Below are 27,603 nucleotides of genomic sequence, written 5' to 3'. Positions count from 1 at the left end.
TACTCCAAATGTGGACAGAGGAAAGTCAGTATATTAAATTGCTAGCCTAACATTCACATCTTTGGAATAGGAGCGGAGCTGTGAAGAAGGATGACATGGCAATTATCAGAATATAAAAATACTGTCATTTATCAAAGGTGATGCAAACATTCTTTAGAGTGCATGGAGAATGCGAGGAACATGTAATTCTTTTGTATATAATACACGGCTTGAAATATTTGTGCTAAACCACAAAAACAAGCTAATAAATTGCTTCCATTTAGTCTAGTGCAAGGCAAAGAAAGCTACAATATTTTGCACTTAAGGGATATTACCAGAATTCCTGTGGGAGGCAAGTTGTGCATTTAACGCAAAGGAATTGTTTCCTTTTATCTGTTTTTGGTAGATATTCTTCCATGCTTTCTATGACAGGTTTATCAGCAAAGCTAATCCTACTGTAGATTGTGTGCAAAGTACAACACTGCTAAGTATGCATACTGCAAAAAAGGCAGCGAGCTTCAGTGCTGCAATAGTCTCAGGACTAGTAAAGGCGCTTAGTCCATTCTGTGGTGGCCAGTGTTTCGCTGCAGCATCACATACCCATTTTGAGAGGGTCCAGAAAATGGAAACCAGTTGTGGTCCTAAGAAGCAGTGGAGGATCCTTGAGGTATTACTTCTTTCATATTTTTAAGCATTCTTAGCGTTATTTATAAAAAAAATTGTAAAGCCTGTATAAACCCTCTACTACTGCCCTTGACCATCAGGAATCCTGATATTAAAGGGGATGCTGGTATACTTTAAACTCCAACTGTAGGCAGCGCTGTGATAAAATAAATGTGAAAATAAAACCGAGTCATCTTTAAAAACGCCCTGTTTCCGGGTGGATCCCGTCAGACAGGAAGTGAAGGGGGTCAGCTCATGGCAATGAAACTGCTGCAGCCAATCAACAGACTTGGCAGTCATGTGTGCAAGTATGGCAAATTATTGCCAAGGCTATTGATTGGCTGAAGCTATACTGTGACCAAAAAAGCTTCCAGTCTGCCATGGCCAAGTGACAGCTGCAGCACTGGAACAGAGGGTGATTTAAAAGGTGAGTGAGGTGTTTTTTTCCTACTGTACATTCTTTAACACAATCCTGCCTACAGTTGAAGTTTAACCCTTTTACCCCCTTCACTGACCTAGACCACCAGGGATCTTGACATTGATCTCTTCATTTCCTTAGACCTACAGGGGTCCTAACATTAACCCATTCACATCCAGATATATTGACACTAGCTTAAGTAAAGTTCACATCACACCAGAGCCTTAAATGAGAAATATATTTTAGGACTCAAGAGCATTTCCTTACATATACCTCTGACAGAAGACTCCAATGTACACCTCACATACACTCATACAATTACCTATGTCATCCATAGGGTCCCATTGGGAAAAATGTATAATTTTTAAAAAGGATGCCTTTGTATGGAATAGCACAGTTTACTATACTATTCCATACAGTTAAAAAAAAGGTATTCGGAGATACACCTCCCCAATAGATGTCAAAAGCATACATTTTTATTATATAGTGGGTCAATGAGGCTCTAGAGAAGTTTCCAATGCATATTGTGAATTCAGTATTCAAACATGATATGAACACACCCTTAGTGGGAAAAGTAGCCAGGTCCCTCTCTAAGAAGGCTTAAAGGAAACATTGCTGCAGGACCTCACTATTTACATAGGCGAGAAAAGGGTTATGAAGAAATTGTTAACTTCCTAACTGCTCAGTCCACCCCTGTATAAAATTTATATTACCTATTTGGAAACAGTGGGAGACTTAACATTAACAGGACAGAGTATGTGTTGCACACATGAAAACAGGTCAGTAGGTTATACTGAGAATAGATGTATCCCATCTGGATACAAGATATGCCCTAAATGCCCTGCAGAGATGAGATCTACATTTATTGGACATTTATGGCGTACCTTGTAGATATGCCATGAATGTTCAAATAGGACCACCCCTTTAACGCCATGTTCACAATATATCTGGCCATGCAATTAACAGTATAAACAAAAGAAAACATGTATACTGCCAGGTAAATCCAGGGTGGAGTGGCCATCGCTGGTGCTGGAGACATGGCCTAAGAGTCAAGTGCTGGGATGTAAACAGTTTTCTGCAAGGCAGAGAACAAATGTCAGAGAACCCTCTACAGTGGGTAAGGCTGGGTGCTGTCGCTTTGGCTTTTTTTTACCTAAAGCCTACACTGGAGGGAGCTTAGGAACCTTATTAATACTGTCTCATTTTTTAGATTGATTTAGAAATAGGGTGTAGCTCCTAAGCACCCTCTAGTGGACAGTGTAGGCAGCTAGAATGTTATTCCTTAAACTCATGTCTATATATAAGACTTGATGTTCTGTATAAAAGCGTGAAAGATACATTAAAGGGGTTTTACCATCTCAGACGAATAGGGGCATATCGCTAGAGGTGGGACCCGCACCTACAATGAGAACGGAGCGGGGAAATGAACAGAGGGCGCACTGCGCATGCCAAGCGGCCCTCCATTCATTTCTATGGGGCCGCCGAAAATAGCCGGGCGCTGGCTCGGCTATTTCCATCTGCGTCATAGAAATGAATGGGAGCAGGGGCCGCGCGTGCGCGGTGCTCTCCCATTCACTTATACGGGAGCAACGGGGAGCAGCACTTGGTGGTGGACAGACCCCGGGAAATCCGGGGTCCTCCAGCCACAGCTCTCCCCGCTCCATTCTCGTTGTAGGTGCGGGCCCCAGAGGCGGGACCCGCACCTATCAGACAATGGGGGCATATCCTAGCAATATACCCCCATTGTCTGAGATGGTAAAACCCCTTTAATAAATCAATCAGCAGAGGATTGTGGACCTATTTTATGTTGTTCTAGAAAGAAAAGCAGCCTATCTGGTTTTAAATATGCCCAAAATATGCCAAATGGACTTTTTGCGGCATATATCAGCCCCAAAGGGTAGTGTGTGTTATACATCATGATCCATTCTTTATATCATTTCCATGTATATACTGTCATCCGTATGGCCAAACATGCTGTGAACCAAATGCTGGCAATCAATCAAAAAGACGATCACTATATCAAAGTTGAAATTTAACATGTATTTTACCATTCAGTGCAAACAATGCAATCAATGAGCCTCTATACAAGAAATCTTTCAGTCACTCTGTTAAGGCCTAATACCTGTTGATTATACTAATATAAGTGCAACATGCAATGAACATTTTTTGCAGGTGTATCTTTTCTTACAAACTTCCCAAGATACATCCATCTCCCCCAAAAAATGTATACAAATACAATAAACAGCATCTTAAATACCTCAAGGAGCGGATGTTTCCAAGAATACACATTAAAGTGTTAAAAATTCATGTCTAAGGTAACAAATAAGCTTGGAAGATGCATAATTGTGGCCAGTTACATGTAAGAAAAGCTTACCATAACTACAGATTATCGAATAAGAAAGTTAGCTTCCATTATTGATTAAGACATTTTCTCAATTACTAAACACACTAAAAAAATAACTGTTCTTGCAATCAATTAAAATCATTGGAAAAATTGTCTTCTATCCTAGTACAGATTGTTCACTGGTTCACGATTTGTCTTGTGGCATCACAAACCTAAAGAAAGAACAAAGAAGGTTAGGTTCTTTACAGGAGAGATTGTGTCAATAGTTCTGTCGATCTGAAGCACTGATCATAAAAGGACATTTAAAATTCACTGCTACATTACATTTTTATACTGCAAAAATACATGACCCAGTTTACACTGAATAATGTAATACTGTAGTGTAATTGGGTCCTCACCTCTGTTTCTTTGATACTGATATATTTTATAAGCACAGACCGGTCTGTATAAATCTGTCTTCAATTTGCTCCCCCTAGTGGCAGTGTTGTGCTGCAGAAATGTATGTATTTATAAGGGCTGTTTCATTATTCGCCAAGGGTCTGACTCTTGGTAACCCAAACAAACTGCTGATTTTGCCAAGGGGAGCCTTCTTGGCCAGACTTGCCAAGAAAATCACAGCATGCCCCATCTTGCTCCGATTTTCCTACAAATCTGATTCACTCAAGTGATTTATTATTATTAATTTATTTTAAAGAATTAATTCCATGGCACTGTACATCCAGCCGGGTTTATAGAGAAATAAAAAACATAGTAGACAAGAAACTATTAACAGGCTGGTACAGAGGGGTAGAGGATCCTGCCCGCAAGAGCTTACAATCTATAAAGTGTATACATCTGCAAAAAGAATGGATCAACGTGGACACCAAAATGTGTACTTTTTGACCATCCAGGACACTATGAATTTCCTATCGTACATCCTCATTCACCCTTAGGAGTTTATGAGATTTTAAACGCTTGGCTACCCGCTTCCACAAACTGCGCCACTTCATGGGCTGTGCTTGATGTTGCAGTTTGGCCCCACTTGAATCAGACTAAGACCAGACAAAGCCCATGGACTGGAGGGATGCAGTTTCTGGAGGAAAGCAGTGTTTTAAATTTCATACAACTCTTTTCATTTCCTCTGCAATGCCATATCTTACAAAAAAATACGTTTTTTTTTAACATGGACACCCTCTTTAATTCACTAAGCAATACTGGGGCCAAAATAAATAGTTAAAGGTTAAATTGACCTCTGCTACACCTGTAGAAATGCTTCCTGTGCATCGGTTTAGCATATACGTCCTATTGTAAAAACAGCAACTGTTACTTTTTATTTTGATAGTGTTTTTGTGTTTCAGAAAGTACGAAGAGTGTCTGTAATGGGATTAACATGTGAAAGCACACTCTGAACTTCACACTTTGCTATGAAATTAGAGAATATTAAGTACAGTAGCTGTAACCACTTCCATGTGAAAAGTGTGTGGGAAAGAAAGTCCTCCAGGATTCCTAACCACAACTGAAGGGAGAACCTTACATATCTGAAACAAATGACATGTTTATTTAGCAGGTTTTCCTTTCCCATAAAGGGGCTGTAGGAGCGCCAAGCACGGAGTCATTCTTCTTACATAAAGGAAAAAGAAGACATTTATTTCAACAACAGGAAAGAAGCATCATGCAAAATTACTTGTAAAAATCTAGTCCTGGCTGAGGCAGCCTGCATCTCTTGGGTCTCTAGAGACCACCTTTGGGCTCCTAGAAGGTCTAACTTTGGCACTGTCATTTTGATAAAACATTTATTATAGTAAATGGTTTACATAAAAACAAATTACTTAAAGCTATCATCATCTTATAAACTGTGAGAAATTGATGCACAGAAAGAATATTGGAAAATTTATTTGGTGATTATGGAATACAGATGTGCCTTTCCTTTTGGTTGGACATACCCCGCTTTGCATGTCAGGAGATAACCCCTGCAGTGGCCACTAGAGGGGAAATGTGGTATTTTTTTTAAGGTCATGCGTCCATCTATCATCACTGATTAGGTATATATTCTTCTGATAATTATTCCTGAATAGATCTCACTTTGGCCCTTTCCTAATAACATTTTTCTGTATTTCTTAAATGCAGAAATAAAATATTAAAAGCGATTTAAAGGAAGAGGACATTACACAAGTGTCCGTCATTCCTTAATCGACCGTGACAGAGAACATGACATTATGTTATATTTTTCTAACACCTCATTGAAAGACGTTTTTGGCAAGCCATTTGAATTTTAATCTGATTTGTTTTGTGAATTTCCTTTAGGATTAGTCTGAAACTTAAATCTTTGTTATGACGAAATGTGAGAAATTTTTGGAACAGCTACACTGCAGGAATAAGAAAAACATTCCACCCAGCTGAGATATTTTCTAATGATGTGAAAACTGTTCTTGCATATATTACACAAAATGATGCAAGAAATTTATTTGAATTGCAATTGGACATTCATTATGATGGTTCAGATGGTTAATGATATGAGGAAAAGAACGCAGATATTTGTACCTTAAAACGTCAGGTGTCTTATGTAAGATCATATGCTATAGAGGAGATGCGGAGTTCAATATTATACCATTGGTGTGATGTGTCCACCGTTACAGGATAGCTTCCATATTGCAGCAATTAGAGGTTATTACATCCATGAAAATATATCCATATGTAAATTATTAAAGCTATTTCCTGTTTCTAGAATGGTCAGGTTTATATACGCTCATTTTACAGTAAAATGGAGTGCACAGCTAATTGAAAGAGTGAGCTCACATACAATGTTGCTTGAGCTCCTGGCTGCAATCAACCTGTCATTTTACACTGATCATCGAAAGTTAACCAGGAGCTCCAGCTAAACCAAAGGTACGCACCTATATCAGTTGGCCACGACAGCAAATAGAAATCATGTAATGCTGCAGAACTCTTTATTATATAAAAAAATTTAACTTAAAGGGAACCTGTCACCAGTTTTATGGTGTCTAAAACAAGGGCAACATAAATAAGTGACTGATTCTCTTAGCAAAATGCTGGGTCACTTTCTTTAATTGACCCAGTCAATCTGCCAACATCTTGTATTGAAAAGCTCCAGCTGATAATGATGAGTCATGAATATTCATGAGCTCCTGACTCTCCACGCCCACCTGCTGCTGAATGACAGTTTTTTTCCATATGAATCAGCAGCAGGTGGGAAGGGAAGTGGCTATAGCTCTGAATTAAATATACGCTGGACTCAATGACATCACGCTGGACTCAAATCAGCTCATTAGCATGCGGCATCTTTGTGTGTATATTATGAGGTAACCATCTGTCACACCAGTAAGTGAATACATCTAAGGTACTTTTTAGTAGTTAATGATTGTATATAATTAGTTAGATTATAATCAAATATCCACATGACAGGTTCCCTTTAAAGCCAGGTGCAGACTGGCTATAGATCCTACTGAAAAACTTCCCAGTGGGCAGATGACCAGCTGTAATGACCGACGACACGCACAGGGAGGAAAACAGGGAAAGCCCTGCCCAAGGGAGAGGGAAAGGTGGTGACCCCTAACTCACCTTGCGGCTGGCACCTGACTGCCCTGACGTCCCTAGACGGGTTCCTCACCCGTGCGGCGATCGCGTGCCTAAACCCTGGCTTTCCCTAATATGAGCCCTGGATAGTGAACAGGCCGGTGGGATCGCTAGTCCACACCACTATCACTAAGAGGGAAACACCAGGGAGAGGACAGACAAAACATACAAACACATACACCCAGGTGGGCGACCACAATAAACAAAAAAAGGTCCAACAGGGATCTGGAGGGTAGCGTACTGGACCAACTACCAGCGAACGCAGCAACACAGCTCCAGAAGGTCAGAATAGATGTCCAGGCAGGAAGCTCTATCTCTGGCAACCAGAGAAGTGTGAGAGAGAAATATAAGGAGGTCTGGGAGTGCTGGACAAGGAACAGCTGAGGAGAAGGAGCTACGGATCCCTGAGTGAGCCAAAAGGGTTTGCTAAGCAAACCCAGAAAGCTGCCATAAGGAAAACAGCCCTATCTTAAATAGAGCGTGCAGCCAACCGCTGCGACTTCCTGACCCCGGGTATAACGGAGTCAGGCGTGGTCCTCGACACCCTCGTGACACCAGCCTGAGTCATCAAGGCCACCAGCCAGGAAAGTAATGATCTGAAGCACCCCTGAATTCAACTCTATTGCCATCCTGAGGCTGCCGCTGGCCATTACAGAGGGGCAGTTTCTGGGGAAGTATTTTGTGCTGCTTGGGGACACATCTCTGCAGTCACTGGCTGCAACTGAGCATGTGATCCAATCTTTGAAGGAAGTTGAGAGATGGGGCCCAGAAGTCCAGTGAAGAGAGCCGTGGGGAACCGGTGAGTATGGATGTCTCCACAGGTCCCGATGGCTGGGGGAATACAGACAGATTTTAAAAAAAAGTTTGTTGCTGCATCTGTGATTACATGTTCCGCTTCCAAATTAGTGTTACATTTTTATTTTAGTTCAGTTTTTATTATTTCGTTCGGTAACGATATGTTCATATCACTGTATTTGTTATCTATGTATGTACTGTATACTTAGTCTATACTATCTCCAGTAAGCACAGAGGCTTCCTCACAGCTTACGAAGCATAGCACCATCCATTAGATAGCGGCTGTGATTAGTATTGCATAACAACTTCAGATGGCACTCCAACTTTGCCATATACATTTACTTTTCTTTATTTAATTTCTATTCAGTCATATGAGGTGCAATGAAACATTAACATGCAGTTGCCAAGACATTGGCAACGTTTTGGGTCTGTATTGGATGACCCTTTATCAAGCTGTTGCCTCCATTCCTCACGGCGTGTGGCTGCCAGATAGCGGCTATGATTAGTATTGCAGCTCAGCCTCATTGACTTGAATGGGACCGAGTTGCGCGTAGGCGACATGACCAATGAATGCAACATTACTGGCATAGGAAGAGGCTGCAGCGCTAAAGGGAGTGCCACCATCTCTTCAAACGGCAGATTGGCAGGGCTGCCAGGAGTCAGCCCCCCACCGATCAGATAGTGATGACCTATCTTGAGAATAGATCACTCGTTTTGTAGACTCAGACAACCCATTTAAATAAAAATGTAATCTTTCAATCAATGTTTTGTAGACACTCTGACCTCAAAACCAATTTTAGTTACATGCCCTGAAAGTGTTTAACATAAATAAAAAAAATGTACTGACCTATTCACCACTGTGTTGTTCCAGCTACGAGGCTCTTGTCCCTGTGCATTCCAGTCCCTAGCTGACCAGAAATCTAACGTCCCATCTGTGGTCATGTACTCTGCTGCAGCCATTCACTGACCTCACACCCTTATAGGTGGGCAATAAAAGTATGTCAACAGGATCATTCCTAGATAAATGGGGCCCCATTGTAGGGGTCAAATGGATGCTTTGAAAAAAGAACCAGAGCTGAAGTGCCTAGTTCTTGTTTTTTCTCATCATCCCCTTTCCATAACCCTTGGGCTGACGTTCCCAGCCCAATAGTAATATTGCAGTGATATTGGAGAAGAGAATACTTTGCATGTTCTTAACAGAGATGAGCAAATCGATTCAAAAGAATTAGAATTCGACCTGACTATTATTTTCGGCAATTCAGGAGAATTTGGGGAGAGAGAGGGAGAGACAGAGAAACCAGAATGTCATCCTCAGCTATTAGGGCAATTGAAGCACTTTCAACATCGAATTGGACACGAATAGAATTTGGCGAAATTCGCCCGTCTCTAGTTCTTAAAGGGATTTTCTGAGACCTAAATACCGATGATCTATCCTGATCGGTGGGGGTCTGACACCCAGGACCCTCGCCGGTTAGCTGTTTGAGAAGGCAGCGGTGCTTGCAGTAGGGTCACGGTCTTCTCTCAGCTTTCCCTAGGCTGAGTGATGATACATTCATTGGTCACATAGCCTAGGAGCAGCTGTGATACCAAGCACAGCCGATATGTAATGAACGGAGCTGTGCTTGGTGAGCAGGGAGAAGGCCGTGGCCCTTACGGGAGAGCAGGTGCCCGTACCTTCCCAAAAAGTTGATCTGCGGGGGGTTCCAGGTGTCGGACCCCCACAGAGCAGATACTGATGACCTATCCAGAGGATAACTTATCAGTAAAATCGCTGAAAACCTTTTTAATGGGATGGGGCCAACTATGACAGGGGCCTTTCTTCTCTGCATGGCCTATTTCATACACCCTTGAATGTCAATAAAGTCTACATTTCTCAGTTTCTTATATTTTGTTGACTGGCCAATACTTGCAATGTCTTTAATTTGTATCTATTTTACCACTATGAAGTTTTAGAAGCTTTCCTAGTCCATTTATCACAGTGAAGTTGTACCTAAAATAAATAATATTCTAAGAAGTTCACCAGTGGTATAATGTTGGTATCCAACATCGTGGAACTGTCTTGTGGATTTATTTCTGCCTCATAATTAAACATTAACGTCAGAGACGTCACTCAAGGTGCTGTCATATAAATTGCATTCTCTTCCATTGTGTTGTCATTAAGCTAAACTGTTGTCTGTATGTGAACCGCTGTCTGATCAGTTCACCCAGAATCCTCCTACACAAAAATTTCATACTCTCCATCCATCTATGGGATTACTGATTCACAGATTGTCAATGAGTGAAAACCTATTAAAAAAGCCACAATGAGTCTTAGTGGTTGATGTTCTTATCTGCTTCAGGAATGCTGGAGTCTCCTATAATTATCATAATACCCATCACTGACATCTCAGTGATTTGCAATTTCCATTACTAACATTCACGTTCAGGATACTAATTCAATTACTCATCTTACTGTGGAGACCTTAAAGGGGTTATCCAATTTCTCACCCCACATATGCTGGGCCCCTCACTGGTAATATGTCCCCGCACTGCCGCTGCTGCTTCTCCCTGCACACGGATGAAAACATCCGGTGTCGGGAGGGAGCAGCCAATGGCAGGAAGGGACGGGGACAAGCTTCTGTAACGTCACCCACGATGGCTGCTCCCCTGCCCCTGACACCGGATGTTTTCATCCGTGTGCAGGGAGAAGCAGCGGGGACCAGGAGCGGCGCAGGGAGCGAGCAGCGGGGTAAGTATATTACCTGTGAGGGGCCCAGCACATTGGGGGGGGGGGGGGTGAGAAATTGGATAACCCCTTTGAACTATCTCACCCATATATGCTATGGCTGTCTATAAGGGAATTTTGGAAACAGCCGAAGAATTTTAGGCCCCCTTTCCTGCCCACATGGGTGCAGGTCTCAGAGGTGGAATCCGCATTTATCACTCACATATTTTATGGATATGCCATAAGTATCCATGGCGGGAATACCACTTTAAGCGCTGTGGATACTTCATAGCATTTTGCTGCACAGCACCACTGTGTAAAAGAAGCAAAACGAAACTTCACTATTTTTTCCTCCAATTATATCTAGCATTATATGTTGGGAATTCTCCTTTTAGTTATTTTCTAAGATATCAATGAAAAAGTACTCAGTAATGTTTAATAATTCTGAATATCTCCAAACCACTTCAGACTTATATTGGCACCCATCAGGGGTGTCCTGTATCTCAACTACTTTTCACCTCCTGGTGGAGACAATTAGTTCTAAGTGAATTTGAGATTCATTCCTGCTGGACTTTGGCAACATAAACTGGGGTTATTGCGCAAATTGCGGATCTGCAACACATGGATACCAGGCTGTGCATTTCGCATTTAGCAAAATGTCCGGGCCACAGTAGAACTGTCCTATCCTTGTCCATAATGCAGACAAGAATAGGACATGTTCTATATTTTTGTGGGTGCCATGGAACAGACATACGTGTGCTGTCCGCATCTTTTGCGGCCACATTGTAGTGAAAGGGTCCGCATCTGACCAGCAAATAATGCGGATCTTCTACTGTATGTGCTAATCTTTCTGAAGTTTATCAAAAACTATCAACATGGTAATATTTTATGCCTCTCAAAGTGTCAAGGTATTGGCAGGTCCTCGAATCTCTGCTGGAGAACAAGGGGACATGTTGGTTCCTTATATCATATTTCCTGTGGGTGCCCTATGATTTCCCTTTTATTAGACTTAAATTTCAAAAATTAACAACATATAAACATCACCTGACCTGGCTTTGGCATTATTGTAACTTGGAGTTGAGCAGATACCCACCAAATGTATACAACTAGTGTGCCATGTCCTGCTTGGTATCAAATTTTTGGGATGAATATTATTTTTGTAATTGGTCTTTATTCAGAATTCTCAGCAGTTTTTGTATTACAGGGATAGGTTTAAGTCAAACTGCAGACTGTCACTTTCTGTTTTACACTGACTCCTGTCATCCTGCTGATCTGCCAGCTCGCTCTGTAGCCCTTAGCTCAGAATTCCTGACAGTCATATTCTTATCAGTTTGATAGGAATTGTGTTACAGTGGGTGTTTATAAGCTGTTAGGAGTTCAGAGATAATTGCTATATATCAAGTTGTCAGACCAGCAACATGACGGTACTCAGTGTAAAACAGAAAGTGACAGTCTGTAAACAGACTGAAACTTAACGGAAATGTGTCACCAAAAATGTTATCTGTCAGTTAAAAGTAGATAATGAGACATTTCCTTATTTCTAATCTGTTTTTATTTTCTGAATGCAGATTTATTTATTGTATTTTCTGAACATGAGTATGGGGCAGCCATCTTGGCTGTTGTTAACAGCATTTAGAAAGCATTAAGAAACTTGCTTTATGGCAGCTACATGGGCCATAGAAATAATGGTCAGGAGGGGACCTCATTGACTTCTATGAGAGAGTTTTCTAGACATGCTCTGTGACCTGTGCAGAGGTCATTGTACATGGAAAGAATAGATAAGCTTTGACAGTCATCTATTGTAAATGGTGGATCCTGTCTTATCTACACAAAGAAGTGATATTATTACAGGCAAGATTAAAATGACAGGCAACTGCAGTAAAGTAAGTAGTTCCTATTATTAGTGTAACGGTCGCGTACACACGCGTACACACACACAGGGGGGAGGGAAGTGACCACTGTGCTCCACCCTTACCCCTACTTGCCTCGCGAGTCCTAATGACAGGGGACAACTGGACGGCAATCCCTAACTTGGAATAAGTGCAGGGATGACAGACAGACAGACAGACAAACAACAGGACGTGAACGGACCGAGTCAATACCAGGAAAGCTACAAAGTACAAATGGAGCAAGCAGAGAATTGTCAGGAGAAGCCGGGGTCATAAATACCAGGAGAGCAGCAAAGTACACAAGGAGCAGGCAGAGGATCGTCTGGAATTCAGCAGGAGGTAAGTATGCCAGGAAAGACCAAATCACAGGTGGAACCTAAATTAACAGGCAACCTGTGGCCAGCAGGCTGCCTATATTTATAGTGGGGAGTGAGGGTCATGTGACGTGGTCATATTCTAGGTTCTTCAAAGTAGCCACCTTTTGCTTTGATTACTGCTTTGCACACTCTTGGCAGTCTCTTGATGAGCTTCAAGAGGTAGTCCCCTGAAATGGTTTTCACTTCACAGGTGTGCCCTGTCAGGTTTAATAAGTGGGATTTCTTGCCTTATAAATGGGGTTGGGACCATCAGTTGCGTTGAGGAGAAGTCAGGTGGATACACAGCTGATAGTCCTACTGAATAGACTGTTAGAATTTGTATTATGGCAAGAAAAAAGCAGCTAAGTAAAGAAAAATGAGTGGCCATCATTACTTTAAGAAATGAAGGTCAGTCAGTCAGCCGAAAAATTGGGAAAACTTTGAAAGTAAGGGCTATTTGACCATGAAGGAGAGTGATGGGGTGCTGCGCCAGATGACCTGGCCTCCACAGTCACCGGACCTGAACCCAATCGAGATGGTTTGGGGTGAGCTGGACCGCAGAGTGAAGGCAAAAGGGCCAACAAGTGCTAAGCATCTCTGGGAACTCCTTCAAGACTGTTGGAAGACCATTTCAGGGGACTACCTCTTGAAGCTCATCAAGAGAATGCCAAGAGTGTGAAAAGCAGTAATCAAAGCAAAAGGTGGCTACTTTGAAGAACCTAGAATATGACATATTTTCAGTTGTTTCACACTTGTTTGTTATGTATATAATTCCACATGTGTTAATTCATAGTTTTGATGCCTTCATAGTCATGAAAATAAAGAAAACTCTTTGAATGAGAAGGTGTGTCCAAACTTTTGGTCTGTACTGTATATATATATATATACTGTATATATATATATATATATACACACAGGCGAAACTCGAAAAATTTGAATATTGTGCAAAGTTAATTTATTTCAGTAATGAAACTTAAAAGGTGAAACTAACATATGAGACTTATTACATGCAAAGTGAGATATTTCAAGCCTTTATTTGTTATAATTTGGATGATTATGGCTTACAGCTTATGAAACCCCAAAGTCACAATCTCAGGTACCCTTTGCTTAAGGGGTATGGATTAATTAGCTGACTAGAGTGTGACACTTTGAGCCTAGAATATTGAACCTTTTCACAAAATTCTAATTTTAAGTTGCATTAAAGGGAACCTGTCATCAGCTTTATGCCACCCATACTAACGGCAGAATAAAGTAGAGACAGGTGAGTTGATTTCAGAGGTCTGTCATTTAAAAGTTAAAAGTAAGTGGTTGCTGAGAACCAACATCACAATCATTGCAGACTGGGCCTGGAAAAGAGTCCCGGCCACCTGAGAAGAGTCCTGGTTATTCATGACTTCCTGCTCCCCCGCCCACCTGCTGATGACTGACCGTCTTCTACCTAGTTTTCTCCCTTTCTCTCTAGGAGAGAACTGCCAATCATCAGCAGATGGGTGAGAGAGCAGGAGATTATGAATAATCATGACTCTTCTCAGGTAGATTTGACTCTTTTCCAGTGTCGTGCTGCAATAATTATGATGCTGGTTCCCAGCAACCACTTACTTTTAGCTTATGATTGACACACCGCTGAAATCAACATTTCTGTCACTATTTTATGCTGCCCTCAGTGAGGTCAGCATAAAGTTGATGACAGGTTCGCTTTAATGCAACTCTTTTAAGTTGCATTACTGAAATAAATTAACTTTTGCACGATATTCAAATTTTTGGAGTTTCACCTGTCTGAAGTGCAATTGAGAGTTTTGGCCAAGGGTTTGTGTTTTTGTCCTAATGTACAAACAGATTGGTTATAATTGAGATTGATTTGTACCAATTTTGATTTATTTAAAAAAAACAAATTTTTCCCTCCTATTTCATCACCAGCTATTGATCTGTTTATTGAAATAGTGTTGAGGGACATACATAGTTTAAAATCTAAGAGAGAAAAAAACATTCGCAATCCCAATATTTCTCAATTGGAATGGCAGGCTTTACAGGAGTTACCAATGACCGCAGCCTTACCATCAAACCTGCGGATAAGGGTGGTGCGGTTGTGGTCATGGACACACAAAAATACATAGTGGAAGCATATCGTCAGGTGGAAGATTACTCGGTGTATCAACTATTAAATGGTGACCCTAAATGGGATATACAGGTGAAACTTGAAAAATTTGAATATCGTGCAAAAGTTCATTTATTTCAGTAATGCAACTTAAAATTAGAATATTGTGAAAAGGTTCAATATTCTAGGCTCAAAGTGTCACACTCTAGTCAGCTAATTAATCCATACCCCCTAAGCAAAGGGTACCTCAAAATTGTGACTTTGGGGTTTTCATAAGCTATAAGCCATAATCATCCAAATTATAACAAATAAAGGCTTGAAATATCTCGCTTTGCATGTAATGAGTCTATCTCATATGTTAGGTTCACCTTTTAAGTTGCATTACTGAAATAAATGAACTTTGCACGATATTCAAATTTTTCGAGTTTCACCTGTAAAGATTTTTTTTTTATTATGTATTAAGTGAGGTACTCCAGGAAGGATATATTGATACTAAATTTAAAGATTTTTCTTACTATTTCTCATCCTATGACTCCAATACTCTATCTATTGCCTAAAATACATAAATATCTAGCTAATCCACCGGGTAGACCGATAGTATCCAGTAAGGGGTCGATATTAAGCAATATCTCTATCTTTCTTGATAAGGTATTGCGGCATTATGCTATTTCAGCTAAGTCTTATATTCAGGACACTACTGATTAAAAAACTAAAACTAAAACTCTCTGGCTTCTTTTGGTGTTGTAAGCTTATATACATCTATCAGACACTCCTTTGGTATTGACGTGGTGAGAAGAGCATTGAAAAATCTGATTAATCTATAGGCTGCCAGGACTTTATCTTAAACCTTCTACAATTGACATGCAATTATTTTTTATTTGGGGATCATTTTTATATGCAGATGAAGGGGACCATCATGGGTTCTAATGTGGCGCCTACATATGCAAAGATGGGGGTCTCCTTCTTAGAAGAGTCTTTCTTCTATATATCACACTACTTCGACTATGTGTTGAGGTGGTGGAGATACATTGATGATGTCTTTTTGATTTGGACTGGAACGGAACATCAGCTTTTATCATTTTTTGAACACTATTGACACTGACATTAAGTTTATCTTGAGCTACTCAATGGAGATCAGTTACTTGGATACTAAAATTACATTAAAAAAATGGTGTTTATCTACTGATGTTTATGTTAAACCTACTGATAAGAATACCTTATTGAGATTTGACAGTGCCCACCCTAGGGCGATGATCAAATCTCTTCCATGGAGTCAACTTTTAAGGGCTAAGCAGATTGTCTGTGAGGAAAAACAGCTGGATAGTACATTGAATAACATGGTCAGTGCATTTCACAACAAGGGATTTCCTAATTCAGTGTTGAAATCAAATGTTACTACTGTTTGTAATAAAACCCGCTCTGAACTTCTTAAAAAAAAAGAATCAGAGAAAAATTACTTAATAGGGTCCCCTTGGTTACCACCTATACGGAAGAAAGTCACATGATTAGGTCTATTATTAACAAACATTGGTCCATTATAAGGAGTGGACATGATGATATTCAAGAATTTAAACTCCCCCCCCTTATGTCATACAGGAGGCCCAAAAATTTGAGAGATAGGCTTGTACATGCGGATATAGGCTCACAAAAAAAGTCAGGACAAAGTTTTTTATGCAGTCAAAAAATGGGATGTTTTCCTAGTTTGAATTGCGTAAATTGTCGTTATATTTAAAAGGGTGGTGCATTTGTACACCCCATTACTCGTGAAAAATATGGCATTAAACATTACCTAACATGTGATTCCACCTTTGTGGTTTACGTTCTTTGGTGCCCTGGTAATATGCAACATAGGTATACCATCAGAAAAAAATGGATGGACCTTCCTGTCTCAAAGCACTTTGTAGAGCTTGGGCATAAGGAAGGTGATCTGAAGTGTATGTTATTGGACCATGTTCCAGTTTCCTGGAAAGGTGGCAACAGAAACTTGTTAGTAAAGAGACGGGGAAATTCATTGGATCTCATTATTAAATAACCTTAGACCAAATGGGTTAATAGATTTCAAACCTTGGTTATTTACTTAATGCTTCTCCATGAATGTATTTTGTCTATTGCTTTCGTTTTGTGTACATTTTGGTGCCATTAGCCTTTTTTCTTTATGTTTTACTTGAAACTTAACATGTTTTTTATTTTTTTCTTATAGATATTGGATTCGAGGTATACAGTACAATTGGGACCTGCATGGACTATCATGTTTATGTGATTTCTTTAATAAAGCACTTTACATTGAAGGAGAAAATGAGAAATATATAGTATAATGCCGTCTGATTATACCAGACTCTACATTCCCAAATCTTATGTGTGTGTACACATTCCTGAGGTGGAGGGTAGATCACTTGGGTGAGGGGCTATAGAATAGATGAAGAAAGCATGGGTAATGAGGAACAGATGTTGGCCAAGAAGAACATGAAGCAAGCACACATTATCCATGCATGGAGATGTCCAATGGGGTTGTAGAGAGAGTTTAACCCATCCAATGAGGATAAGACAAGTATGTAAAGTTTAGGGGGGTTATGTGTATAAGATGAGTGTGGGCCTCTCCCCCTTTGAGCATTTTCCTTTGTGCGATTGAAGCTGTTAATGCTCCCGGCTAGCCGCAATAAACCTTATTCTTCCTGAAGAATGCGCTTTCTGAGTGGTATTCCACAACAACATTGCGAATAACATATATCTGTAGATATTTTGGAATATTCCATGTCTTCTTTCCATCATTAGTAACTTATTTCAATATTGGATATCTGTGTGGGACGATCGGCCCAGGTAGTTCATTCACTGAGTCTCTCGGTGGGGTCTTGACGGGGTGCTTGTTACCGGATTGCCCCATTCATAGAACAGTTGTGTGTTGTGACAGTCTTCAGGTTTGTGGCGCACTTGAGACTTGAATATATATTATTCTTTTCCCCTCTTATTTGGGATTAGCGGTGCTGCTTGGTATAATTCAGTTTTTTGTGCGGACCCCCCGACAGGGTTATGGCACTGTGGGAGCTAGGCCTGACCTTGCTGGGATCCATTATGGTGGTCCCTTTGTCCCACCATTTATCTGTATATATTATACTTCTCTTATATATATCGTTGTATTCTTCTATGGATTATTGTGATGGAGTGACATGTATATCTCCATCATGTCATACATATATGTTTTCTTAATGCACTTTTCTTATTTTATACATATGTGTTCCGTTAATGTACTCTATATATGCTATAGGACAGATATGGGGCTGCATTCTGGCAGATGTGCGTCCCTCGAGACTTGCGATCATGGGATCGCGGTTGCCGTGGAGCAGATTGCGTGCCACGGTGCGCTCCATTATGAGGAAGATATAGCGATCATGTGACTTTGTATCACATGTTCACTACCTCAATACTGTTCCGGATACTAATGTTTTAGCCGGCACAGCCTGAGCTTAGTGGGAGGCGCGGAGCTGCGTGCACGTGACTGGGCAACACGTAACACATATTCAGCGCTCTCTGTATGGTGAATACCTGGGCATGCGCATTTGATTCTTGAATACGCCAAACATTTGCAAATAGTCCATGCTGGTTGGTACATTCCTCCTTTCCACTTCCATGTTTTTAATCATGGTGATTAGTTATTTTAATTAGTCAGTCCAAATTTGTCTTATATTTTTATCTTATCATCAAAGGATATTTGATTTGTCTAACATATTGTAATTATTATTTTCTATTTAAAAATCATGTATTTGAAATTTTGGATACAGAAGGGTATCTAAAGACATTTTTCAGGTTTTCTTTGTACACTTGAATCATGTTTTTTATGAGATTTATGTATTAATTAATTATTGATTTCTGATTACCATGAGGGGGTATATATATGTCTGAAGCACCATTGTATATTTGTCACTGCTTGAGAAAGGTCCCATTGAGAGGACTGAAACGTTTCTTTCTGGTGAATAAACACACACCTTGCATTAGATGTGCCGTGGAATTTTTTATTTCTTTATATATACAGTGCTGCCCATAATTATTCATACCCCTGGCAAATTTTGACTTAAAGTTTTTTTTATTCAACCAGCAAGTAATTTTTTGATGGGAAATGACATAGGTGTCTCCCAAAAGATAATAAGACGATGTACAAGAGGCATTATTGTGGGGAAAAAAAACATTTCTCAGCTTTTATTTACATTTGAGCATAAAATACAAGATGTTCCGCACTGTGGAAAATCTCAGAGGACGTGGTCGGAAGCCAAAAGTGACACCTGTGCTGGTCAGGAGGATAGTTAGAGAGGTGAAAAAGAATCCAAGGATCACCACCAAGGCCATCCTGGTGAATCTAGGCTCTGCTGGTGGCAATGTCTCAAGGCAGACAATCCAACGGACACTGCACACTGCTGGGTTCCACAGATGCAGACCAAGGAGGACGCCACTTCTCCAGATAAGGCACACAAAAGCTCGCTTGGCCTTTGCAAAAGCTCATCTGGACCACGAAGAAGACTTCTGGTCTTCTATGTTATGGTCAGATGAAACAAAAATTGAATTGTTTAGTCACAATGATGTTTCCTTCATTTGGCTTAAAAAAGGAGAAGCCTTCAACCCAAAGAACACTATCGCCGCTGTCAAACATGGTAGTGGGAACCTAATGCTTTGGGGGTGTTTTTCAGCCAATGTACCTGGGAACCTAATCACAGTAAACGGCACCATGAAAAAAGAGCAATACATGAGGATTCTCAATGACAACATCAGGCAGTCTGCAGAGAAACTTGGCATTGGGCACCATTGGATATTTCAGCATGACAATGACCCAAAACACACAGCAAAAGTGGTGAAGAAATGGCTAGCAGACAACAACATTAACGTTTTGTAGTGGCCCAGCCAGAGTCCAGACTTGAATCCAATTGAGAATCTGTGGAGGGAGCTAAAGATCAGGGTGATGGCAAGAAGACCCTCCAACCTGAAAGATTTGGAGCTCATTGCTAAACATGAATGGGCAAAAAGCCCTGTGGAGACATGCAAAAAGCTGGTCTGCAATTATAGAAACCGTTTGATTGCTGTAATAGCCAATAAAGGCTTTTCTATTGATTATTGAGGAGGGTATGAATAATTTTGGACTGGACACTTTTTGCACAAATGCAAATAAAAGCTGAGAAATGTATTTTTTTCACAATAATGCCTCTTGTACATCGTCTTATTATCTTTTGGGAGACATCTATGTCATTTCCCGTCAAAAAATTTCTTGCTGGTTGAATAAAAGTAACTTTAAGTCAAAATTTGCCAGGGGTATGAATAATTATGGGGAGCACTGTATATATATATCTAGACATGAAATATTAAAAATCCTACCTAATAAAAGCTCTGTGTGCCTGCGCTGTGTCCAGGTGTGTGTGACAATTATTGAAGTGCACATGCCCAGCGCGCCGGCCAATAGAAACACAGCGCACCACATGCCGCCCGGACCGCCCACATCAGCGAGCTACCGTCTAATAAAAACATGGCGCACTTCAGGCCGCCTGGTCTGGCCACAGAAACAACACTGTCCTATCAAAGCCGCCCCACACGCTGTCTGGACCGCCCACAGCAGCGCGCCGTTATTATGGTGTGCTGTGTCAGTGTGAGTGCCGACATTACATGAAACAGAAGCGCCGACATTACAGTCCTGTCAGACACACACAGCAGCTGCTGCTGCCAGCCGTATTAGCCACCAGTTGCTGCAAGTGGTCTCAGCACCACCAGTCAGTGCCAGCCACCTCAGCCATCAGCGATTGCCACCAGTCAGTGCCAGCCATCTCAGCCACCAATCAGTGCCAGTCGTATTAGCCATCAGTCAGTGCCAGTCGTCTCAGCCACCAGTCACAGTGCCCATAGTTTCAGTCACCAGTCAGTATCAGTCATCTTAGCCATCAGTGCCAGCTGTCTCAGCCATCAGTCAACGCCACCAGCCACAGCCACCAGTCAGTGCCAGTCATCACCAGTCACAGTGCCAGCAGTCTCAGCACCACCAGTCAGTGCCAGCCGTCTCAGCCACCAGTCACAGTGCCCGCAGTCTCAGCCACTAGTCAGTTCCAGTCGTCTCAGCCACCAGTCAGTGCCAACCGTCTCAGCCACCGGTCAGTGCCCTCCGCCTCAGCCATCAGTCACAGTGTCAACAGTCTCAGCCACCAGTCAGTGCCAGTCGTCTCAGCCACCAGTTAGTTCCAGCCATCTCAGCCATAAGTCTGTGCCAGTCGTCTCAGCCAACAGTCTTTGCCACCAGCCACCAGTCACAGTGCCAGCAGTCTCAGCACCATCAGTCAGTGCCAGTCATCTCAGCCATTAGCCGCAGTCAACAGTCTCAGCCACAGCCGCCGTCTCCGCACCACCAGTCAGTGCCATCCGTCTCAGCCACCAGTCACAGTGCCCGCAGTCTCAGCCACCAGTCAGTGTCACTCATCTTAGCCATCAGTCAGTGCCCCCAGCCACCAGTCACAGTGCCAGCAGTCTCAGCACCACCAGTCAGTGCCAGCCGTCTCAGCTTAGCCGCAGTCAAAAGCCACAGCCGCAGTCTCTGCATCACCAGTCAGTGCCAGCCATCTCAGCCACCAGTCACAGTGCCCACAGTCTCAGCCACCAGTCAGTGCCAGTCGTCTCAGCCACCAGTCACAGTGCCCGCAGTCTCAGCCACTAGTCAGTGTCAGTCGTCTTAACAATCAGTCAGTGCCACCAGCCACAGCCACCAGGCAGTCACAGTGCCAGCAGTCTCGGCACCAGCAGTCAGTGCCATCCGTCTCAGCCACCAGTCACAGTGCCCGCAGTCTCAGCCACCAGTCAGTGTCACTCATCTTAGCCATCAGTCAGTGCCCCCAGCCACCAGTCACAGTGCCAGCAGTCTCAGCACCACCAGTCAGTGCCAGTCATCACCAGTCACAGTGCCAGCAGTCTCAGCACCACCAGTCAGTGCCATCCATCTCAGCCACCAGTCACAGTGCCCGCAGTCTCAGCCACCAGTCAGTGTCACTCATCTTAGCCATCAGTCAGTGCCCCCAGCCACCAGTCACAGTGCCAGCAGTCTCAGCACCACCAGTCAGTGCCAGCCGTCTCAGCTTAGCCGCAGTCAAAAGCCACAGCCGCAGTCTCTGCATCACCAGTCAGTGCCAGCCATCTCAGCCACCAGTCACAGTGCCCACAGTCTCAGCCACCAGTCAGTGCCAGTCGTCTCAGCCACCAGTCACAGTGCCCGCAGTCTCAGCCACTAGTCAGTGTCAGTCGTCTTAACAATCAGTCAGTGCCACCAGCCACAGCCACCAGGCAGTCACAGTGCCAGCAGTCTCGGCACCAGCAGTCAGTGCCAGCCGTCTCAGCAATTAGTCGCAGTCAACAGTCTCAGCTAAAATATTTTTGGCAAACATAAAATAAAACAAGAAATACAATGTAGTCAAATTCCCTTGCCATTTAATATAGACTGTTCCTACTAATGTTTATGCACTACTGTTCAAGCGCCCGTTATTGTAACGGGCTTAATGTCTAGTAACTTCATAAACTTCTTTACAATATGTTAAGCATAAAAATAGGATTTAAACAATAGGTCATTTTCTGATAACACATTCCCTTTAACATTGTAGGACAACTACTGAAATTTTACTGAAGGTCAATTGAAACCCCCCTGTGATGATGTTCTTTAACTGTCAAGAAAAGAGGAATATATCAAAGATTCTTCCATTGCCAAGCATGTCTCTGAGACATCCCCATGACTGAGCATTGCAATTCCTGTAACATTTTAACCAGATATTTTGATAAATGGTATAAGATGCTGAAGTTAAACCTTGTAAGGTGGATCGTGTTAGCTTTATATAAGCAATCCTATTACTGCACTTATTTCACATATACACTTTATAGGATGATGCCATTTTTCCAGCTGCAGGTTTCGATTTCACCGTTATTATTGAACGGCGACATTATGAAGTCTGCATTATTTCCACACAAATCTATGGCACACTGAGTCAGAAAACAGGTGTTGCCTAATGTTTATTTTTTCTGAGCTCGTAAATTGTGAAGGCCTGGCACCCAGAATACGGGATCACAAAAACAGTGTTGTATGGTAACTCCATATACAAGGCTCTAATGTATGCCAGGTGACATACTTATCAGCAAGCTGTTGGATGACAAAAGCTGACTGGACGAGCGCTGGCTGGACATCTTTGAACTATTGCTCTGGCCACAATACAGACATTCTAATTCCAGCTGGAACCTATTACCGAAAAATTATATTTGATGTGTAGTAATTCCTCGAATTTACATGCCACCTGCAACAGTATTTTATCATGTTCCCATCTAATACCGCAGCATAAAAGATGATCTATTTGAAAGATTCACCACTGGCTTATGATTCTTTATAGGACTGTAAAATGACAAGACTCTCCCTTCTCACCTATACGGATGTAGGAGTCTGTATGGTCCCAGGCCGTATAGTTAGGCTCCTCTTGAAGCAATGCTTCTATGGGAGAATGCCACTGTATATATGGGGAGGAATTTATTAAAAGCTCTGTGTAAACTGGCCTACAAAAATTGCAAATTGCTTGGGCAACAGTTTGCATTTTTTTGCGCACTTTTACACTGTGCACTTTTGTAAGAAAGGGGCATAGATGCACATGATGAGAACATAGTTCTGACACCTTACAAATCATTAGTCAGACCGCGTTGACAGTATTGTGTACAATTTTGGGCACTTATGTACAATAAAGACATAGTAGAGCTTGAGCGATTTTGAAGGCAGACAACTAAACTAATATATATCGAATGGGTGGGCTACAGCACCCAGAAAGATTATCAAAATGATGGCTACGTAGTTTAGAAAAAGAGGGGAGATATAATAACTAAGTATAAAATAATTTTGGGGCATCTTGGCAGTTGCGTTCACCCAAATCAAATATCTACTCCAGCTAGGAGCTGGCATAGATTTCAGGTGAAACGCCTTTAGTAAACTAAGTTAAATCATCTTAAATCTATTAGGCCATGTAGGCCCCACACCTTCCCATCCATGTCTCGCCCTTTTGATACACCCCTTGATCTTATTAACTTAGTAACTACTGTAGTTACTAGTGTTGAGCTAATCAAAGCCAAAAGGTTGACTTTGATCCGAATTTCAGGAAAATTTTGATTTGCTGCAAAGCGAAATTTCCTTGTGCTTTATGGTAACAAAATTATTTTTCCTGAAATGGCAGTAAAAAAACAAATACCTCATCCGATTGCTTGAAAAGAGGCTGCCGCGGCCATCTTGATTAAAGGTACCGCATCTCATGCTAGCCGGGGACGGTGACGTCAGTAATTTTGCGCTGTGTCTTCAATCAAGATGGCTACGGAGGCCTCTCCGCAAGCAATTGGATAAGGTGAGTATGTATTTTTTTAACCTGATTAACCCTTGAAAGGCTTCAATTGTAGCATCCGATGCCGAGATCAGCGATGAACATGGAATCTGAGGGGTTCAAAGACGAGAGACGGCGCGAACGCCATTCCTTGTCATTGCGGCCATTACATACAAAGGAATGCACTTTGTGACAAAGTAATTCATCACAAATTGAATTTCCTTGTGAAATTCGGTTAGGCAGCCGAATCGAATTTATCATAACTTCGCTCATCACTACTAGTCACTACAATAAAGTTTACTGTCAACTAGAATTCCTAAGTCCCTTTTCATGTCAGTTTTGCCCAGTGTTTTACCATTTAGTATGATAACAAAACCACAAGGCGTTCCATAGTGTAAGGGTCCATTCACATGTCCGTAGTGTATTGCGGATCCACAAACTGCTTTTCGGAAGCCACGAACCGGAAGATTGGGGCCGAGCTCTGGAAATGCGGATGCGAACAGCACACTATGTGCTGTCCGCATCTCTTCCGGCCCCATCGAGAATGAATTGGTCCGGATTCATTCCGCAACGTTGCGGAATGGATCTGGACCCATTCTACGGACGTGTGAATGGACCCTAAAATCGTTTGTGAAGGAACCCTGGAGCAAGACGAATATCTGCTTACCACCAGCTGTTCCCTTTCCGCTGGTGATCCTGATGAGATCCTAACATGCAGTGATATACCAGAGGAAAATGGCAGGATGGATCGGTACGCTATTCCTCAGGAGTTAAAACAGTGTTTTATTTGTTAAAAGCAAATACATTAAACTGTTAAAATCATATACATTAAATTTGAATGCATTTGCTTTGAACATATAAACCACTTCTGAGCAACAGCACCCTGATTCATCCTGCATTTTTCTTCTGGTATATCAATACACTTTAGTATGAACTGGTGACTTGTATTATTCCTTCCCATGTGCATAACCTTACATTTATCAGTGTTAAACCTCATCTGCCACTTCTCTGCCCAAGCCTCCAATCTATCCAGATCCCTCTGTAGTAGTATACTGTCCTCTTCAGTGTTAATTAATTTACACAGTTTAGTGTCATCTACAAAAATTGATATTTTACTGTGCAAGCCTTCTATAAGATCATTAATAAATATATTGAAGAGAATAGGGCCCAGTACTGACCCCTATGGTACCCCACTAGTGACTGTGTACCATTAATAACCATTCTAATTTTATGTAGTAAACTTTTGTGAGACACAGTATCAAATGCTTTGGAAAAATTAAGATATACAACTTAGGCTACTTTCACACTAGAGTTTTAGTTTTCCGGTATTGAGATCCATCATAGGGGCTCAATACTGCAATATGAAAGCACTCCCAGTAATTATACACAACCCCCCCTCTGCTTGTGATACAATTAACAAACACAATGGGCTCTGCCTGTGATACAATTAACAAACACAGTGGGCTCTGCCTGTGATACAATTAACAAACACAATGGGCTCTGCCTGTGATACAATTAACAAACACAATCGACTCTGCTTGTGATACAATTAATAAACACAATGGGTTAACTTAATTACTCACAGGCAGAAAACACACATTTTTCCGAGAACACAGAAAACCCCCCAAAACCCCACATATCCCCATAAATTACACAGCCTATCTCTGATATGGGCAAACAACATATCCAGAAATCACCCAGATCCGAGCAGGGGTTCCCGAAATTCCATGGAAGTCACATTTGATTGACCGCAAGCATGGCTTTCTTGCCCAAAACAGTTCCACAGATTTAGGCTGTGCGGCTGGTCTGCCTTCTCTTTCAAAGAATGTATAATTTGCACAAATGGATCCGTTCGTGCATACTTTCGTTGAAAGCGTCTTGTTCAGTAGTTTGTTCAGTAAATCCCATTTGCCGAACCACATAGTAAAAAGACACGAACAAGCCTTTTTACAGAGAGAAAACAAAGATTTAGTATATGGGCCATAATCCTGTGGCAAACCGGTCCCTACAAAACCCAGTGGCGAGGTTATTTTCGCCACAGTTCCGTTTAGTTGCGTTCCCATACCGGAGAGGAAACCGCAACATGTTGTAGTTTGCTTTCCGTCCTGGGATGCGGAGCAAGACAGATCCAACATGACCCCCAATGCAAGTCAATGGGGAAGGATTCGTTTTCTCTAACACCATCTGACACAATAGTAAATAGATCTGTCGTCCGGATCCGTCTTGGCAATGTTAAAGATAATACAACCGGATCCATTTATAAGGGATGCAGATGGTTGTATTATCAGTAACGGAAGCGATTTTGCTGAAGCCTGCCGGATCCAGCAAAAAAGCTAGTGTGAAAGTAGCCTTACATCAACTCACCACAATAGTCTAGAACGTACCTCCTCATAAAAACTGATTAGATTAGTTTGACAGGGCTCTGATCTCTAGTAAATAAAATACTTTTTGGGACATTTTTGATAATGAAATATTTCTAATAATTTCTATTTAACGAAACATAATATAATATTCAGAAATCCAATTGGAAATCTCATTTACAATGTGTGTAATCAGCTTACCAAAGACTTTCGACCAAGTTACAACCCCCACTTCAGTTAATAAACATTTAAACAAAATAATATAATAGTAGTAGTGTTTTATGAAAAGGATGGTGCAAGGTTGTGTTCACACTGATAATGGGGTCATAACAATTGTCCTGGATCTTTTTATGAATCCAGATGAATCCCATTTTCCCAGAGAAAATATCTTTGTTTTACACAACTGGGAAAGAAGTAGCAATAATATACCCTCTCCACCCATTCCATCCACTATTGCAGGAACGTGTCTTTATCCTATTGCCTGTGGAAGTTCCATTAGTCTCACAGCTACCTATAGTAAATTTCCATACACCTACCTATAGCAAATTTTCATTAGTTCTAAATCCAATGTTCAGTAATTCCCGATACTCCAACATCTGTTCAAAAAAGTCCCAATGTAATCGGTTAAACTTGCTGATCTAGAATAGTATATCACATGCCATGGTCTGATTATGATGTTATATGTGTTCAATTTTTCTTTAAAGCATGCCCTTGATTATGGAAGGCACTGCCTAATGTATGGGTGTGAAATTTACAACTTGAGATTTCCAATTTGAATATGACAGGTGGGTTTTCATTTAGGTATACACAAATAGGAAGGCTTACGTTTTTCCTTTTCTGTCTCCACACCTTCACTGTCTGTGTCACTTGGAAGAGTCCATGGTTGACGAGATCCTTGGAGTTGTTCATAGGATTCCTCCTATTCAGGAAAGAAGAAAGAAGAAAACTGCTAAAAAAGTGGTCATACTTTTAAGCATACATAATGTAAATCCTTAAATAAACCTTACACAAGTAAAACATATGCATTAGAGATAAGTGAATTTCTTTAAATATGGTTTGTGTCCAAGTTAGCAATTT

General features: G+C 41.4%; 1 protein-coding gene and 1 long non-coding RNA gene across 2 annotated transcripts in view; one reads left to right on the top strand and one right to left on the bottom strand.

The window, feature by feature from the left end:
* Positions 1 to 3,398: 3,398 nt before the first annotated feature.
* C5H8orf34 (chromosome 5 C8orf34 homolog) overlaps positions 3,399 to 27,603 on the bottom strand; it is a 384,661-nt gene continuing 360,456 nt past the window's right edge. Inside the window, exons 14-15 of the mRNA XM_040432398.1 lie at positions 27,352 to 27,445; positions 3,399 to 3,616 (exon numbers count right to left, since the gene is read on the bottom strand). Of these exons, the coding sequence (XP_040288332.1) occupies positions 3,609 to 3,616; positions 27,352 to 27,445 (102 nt within the window). The 3' untranslated portion in view covers positions 3,399 to 3,608. The remainder of the gene's footprint in view (positions 3,617 to 27,351; positions 27,446 to 27,603) is intronic.
* LOC121001363 lies at positions 24,100 to 27,475 on the top strand. The gene is made up of 2 exons (XR_005779040.1): positions 24,100 to 24,190; positions 27,401 to 27,475. It is a non-coding gene; the product is annotated as an uncharacterized LOC121001363 (long non-coding RNA).

Source organism: Bufo bufo, chromosome 5 (genome assembly GCF_905171765.1).
Source record: "Bufo bufo chromosome 5, aBufBuf1.1, whole genome shotgun sequence".
In the NCBI taxonomy this organism is placed as follows: domain Eukaryota; kingdom Metazoa; phylum Chordata; class Amphibia; order Anura; family Bufonidae; genus Bufo; species Bufo bufo.
The sequence above is the reverse complement of the archived record's forward strand: the minus strand, read 5'-3'. Positions and strand labels throughout refer to the sequence as shown.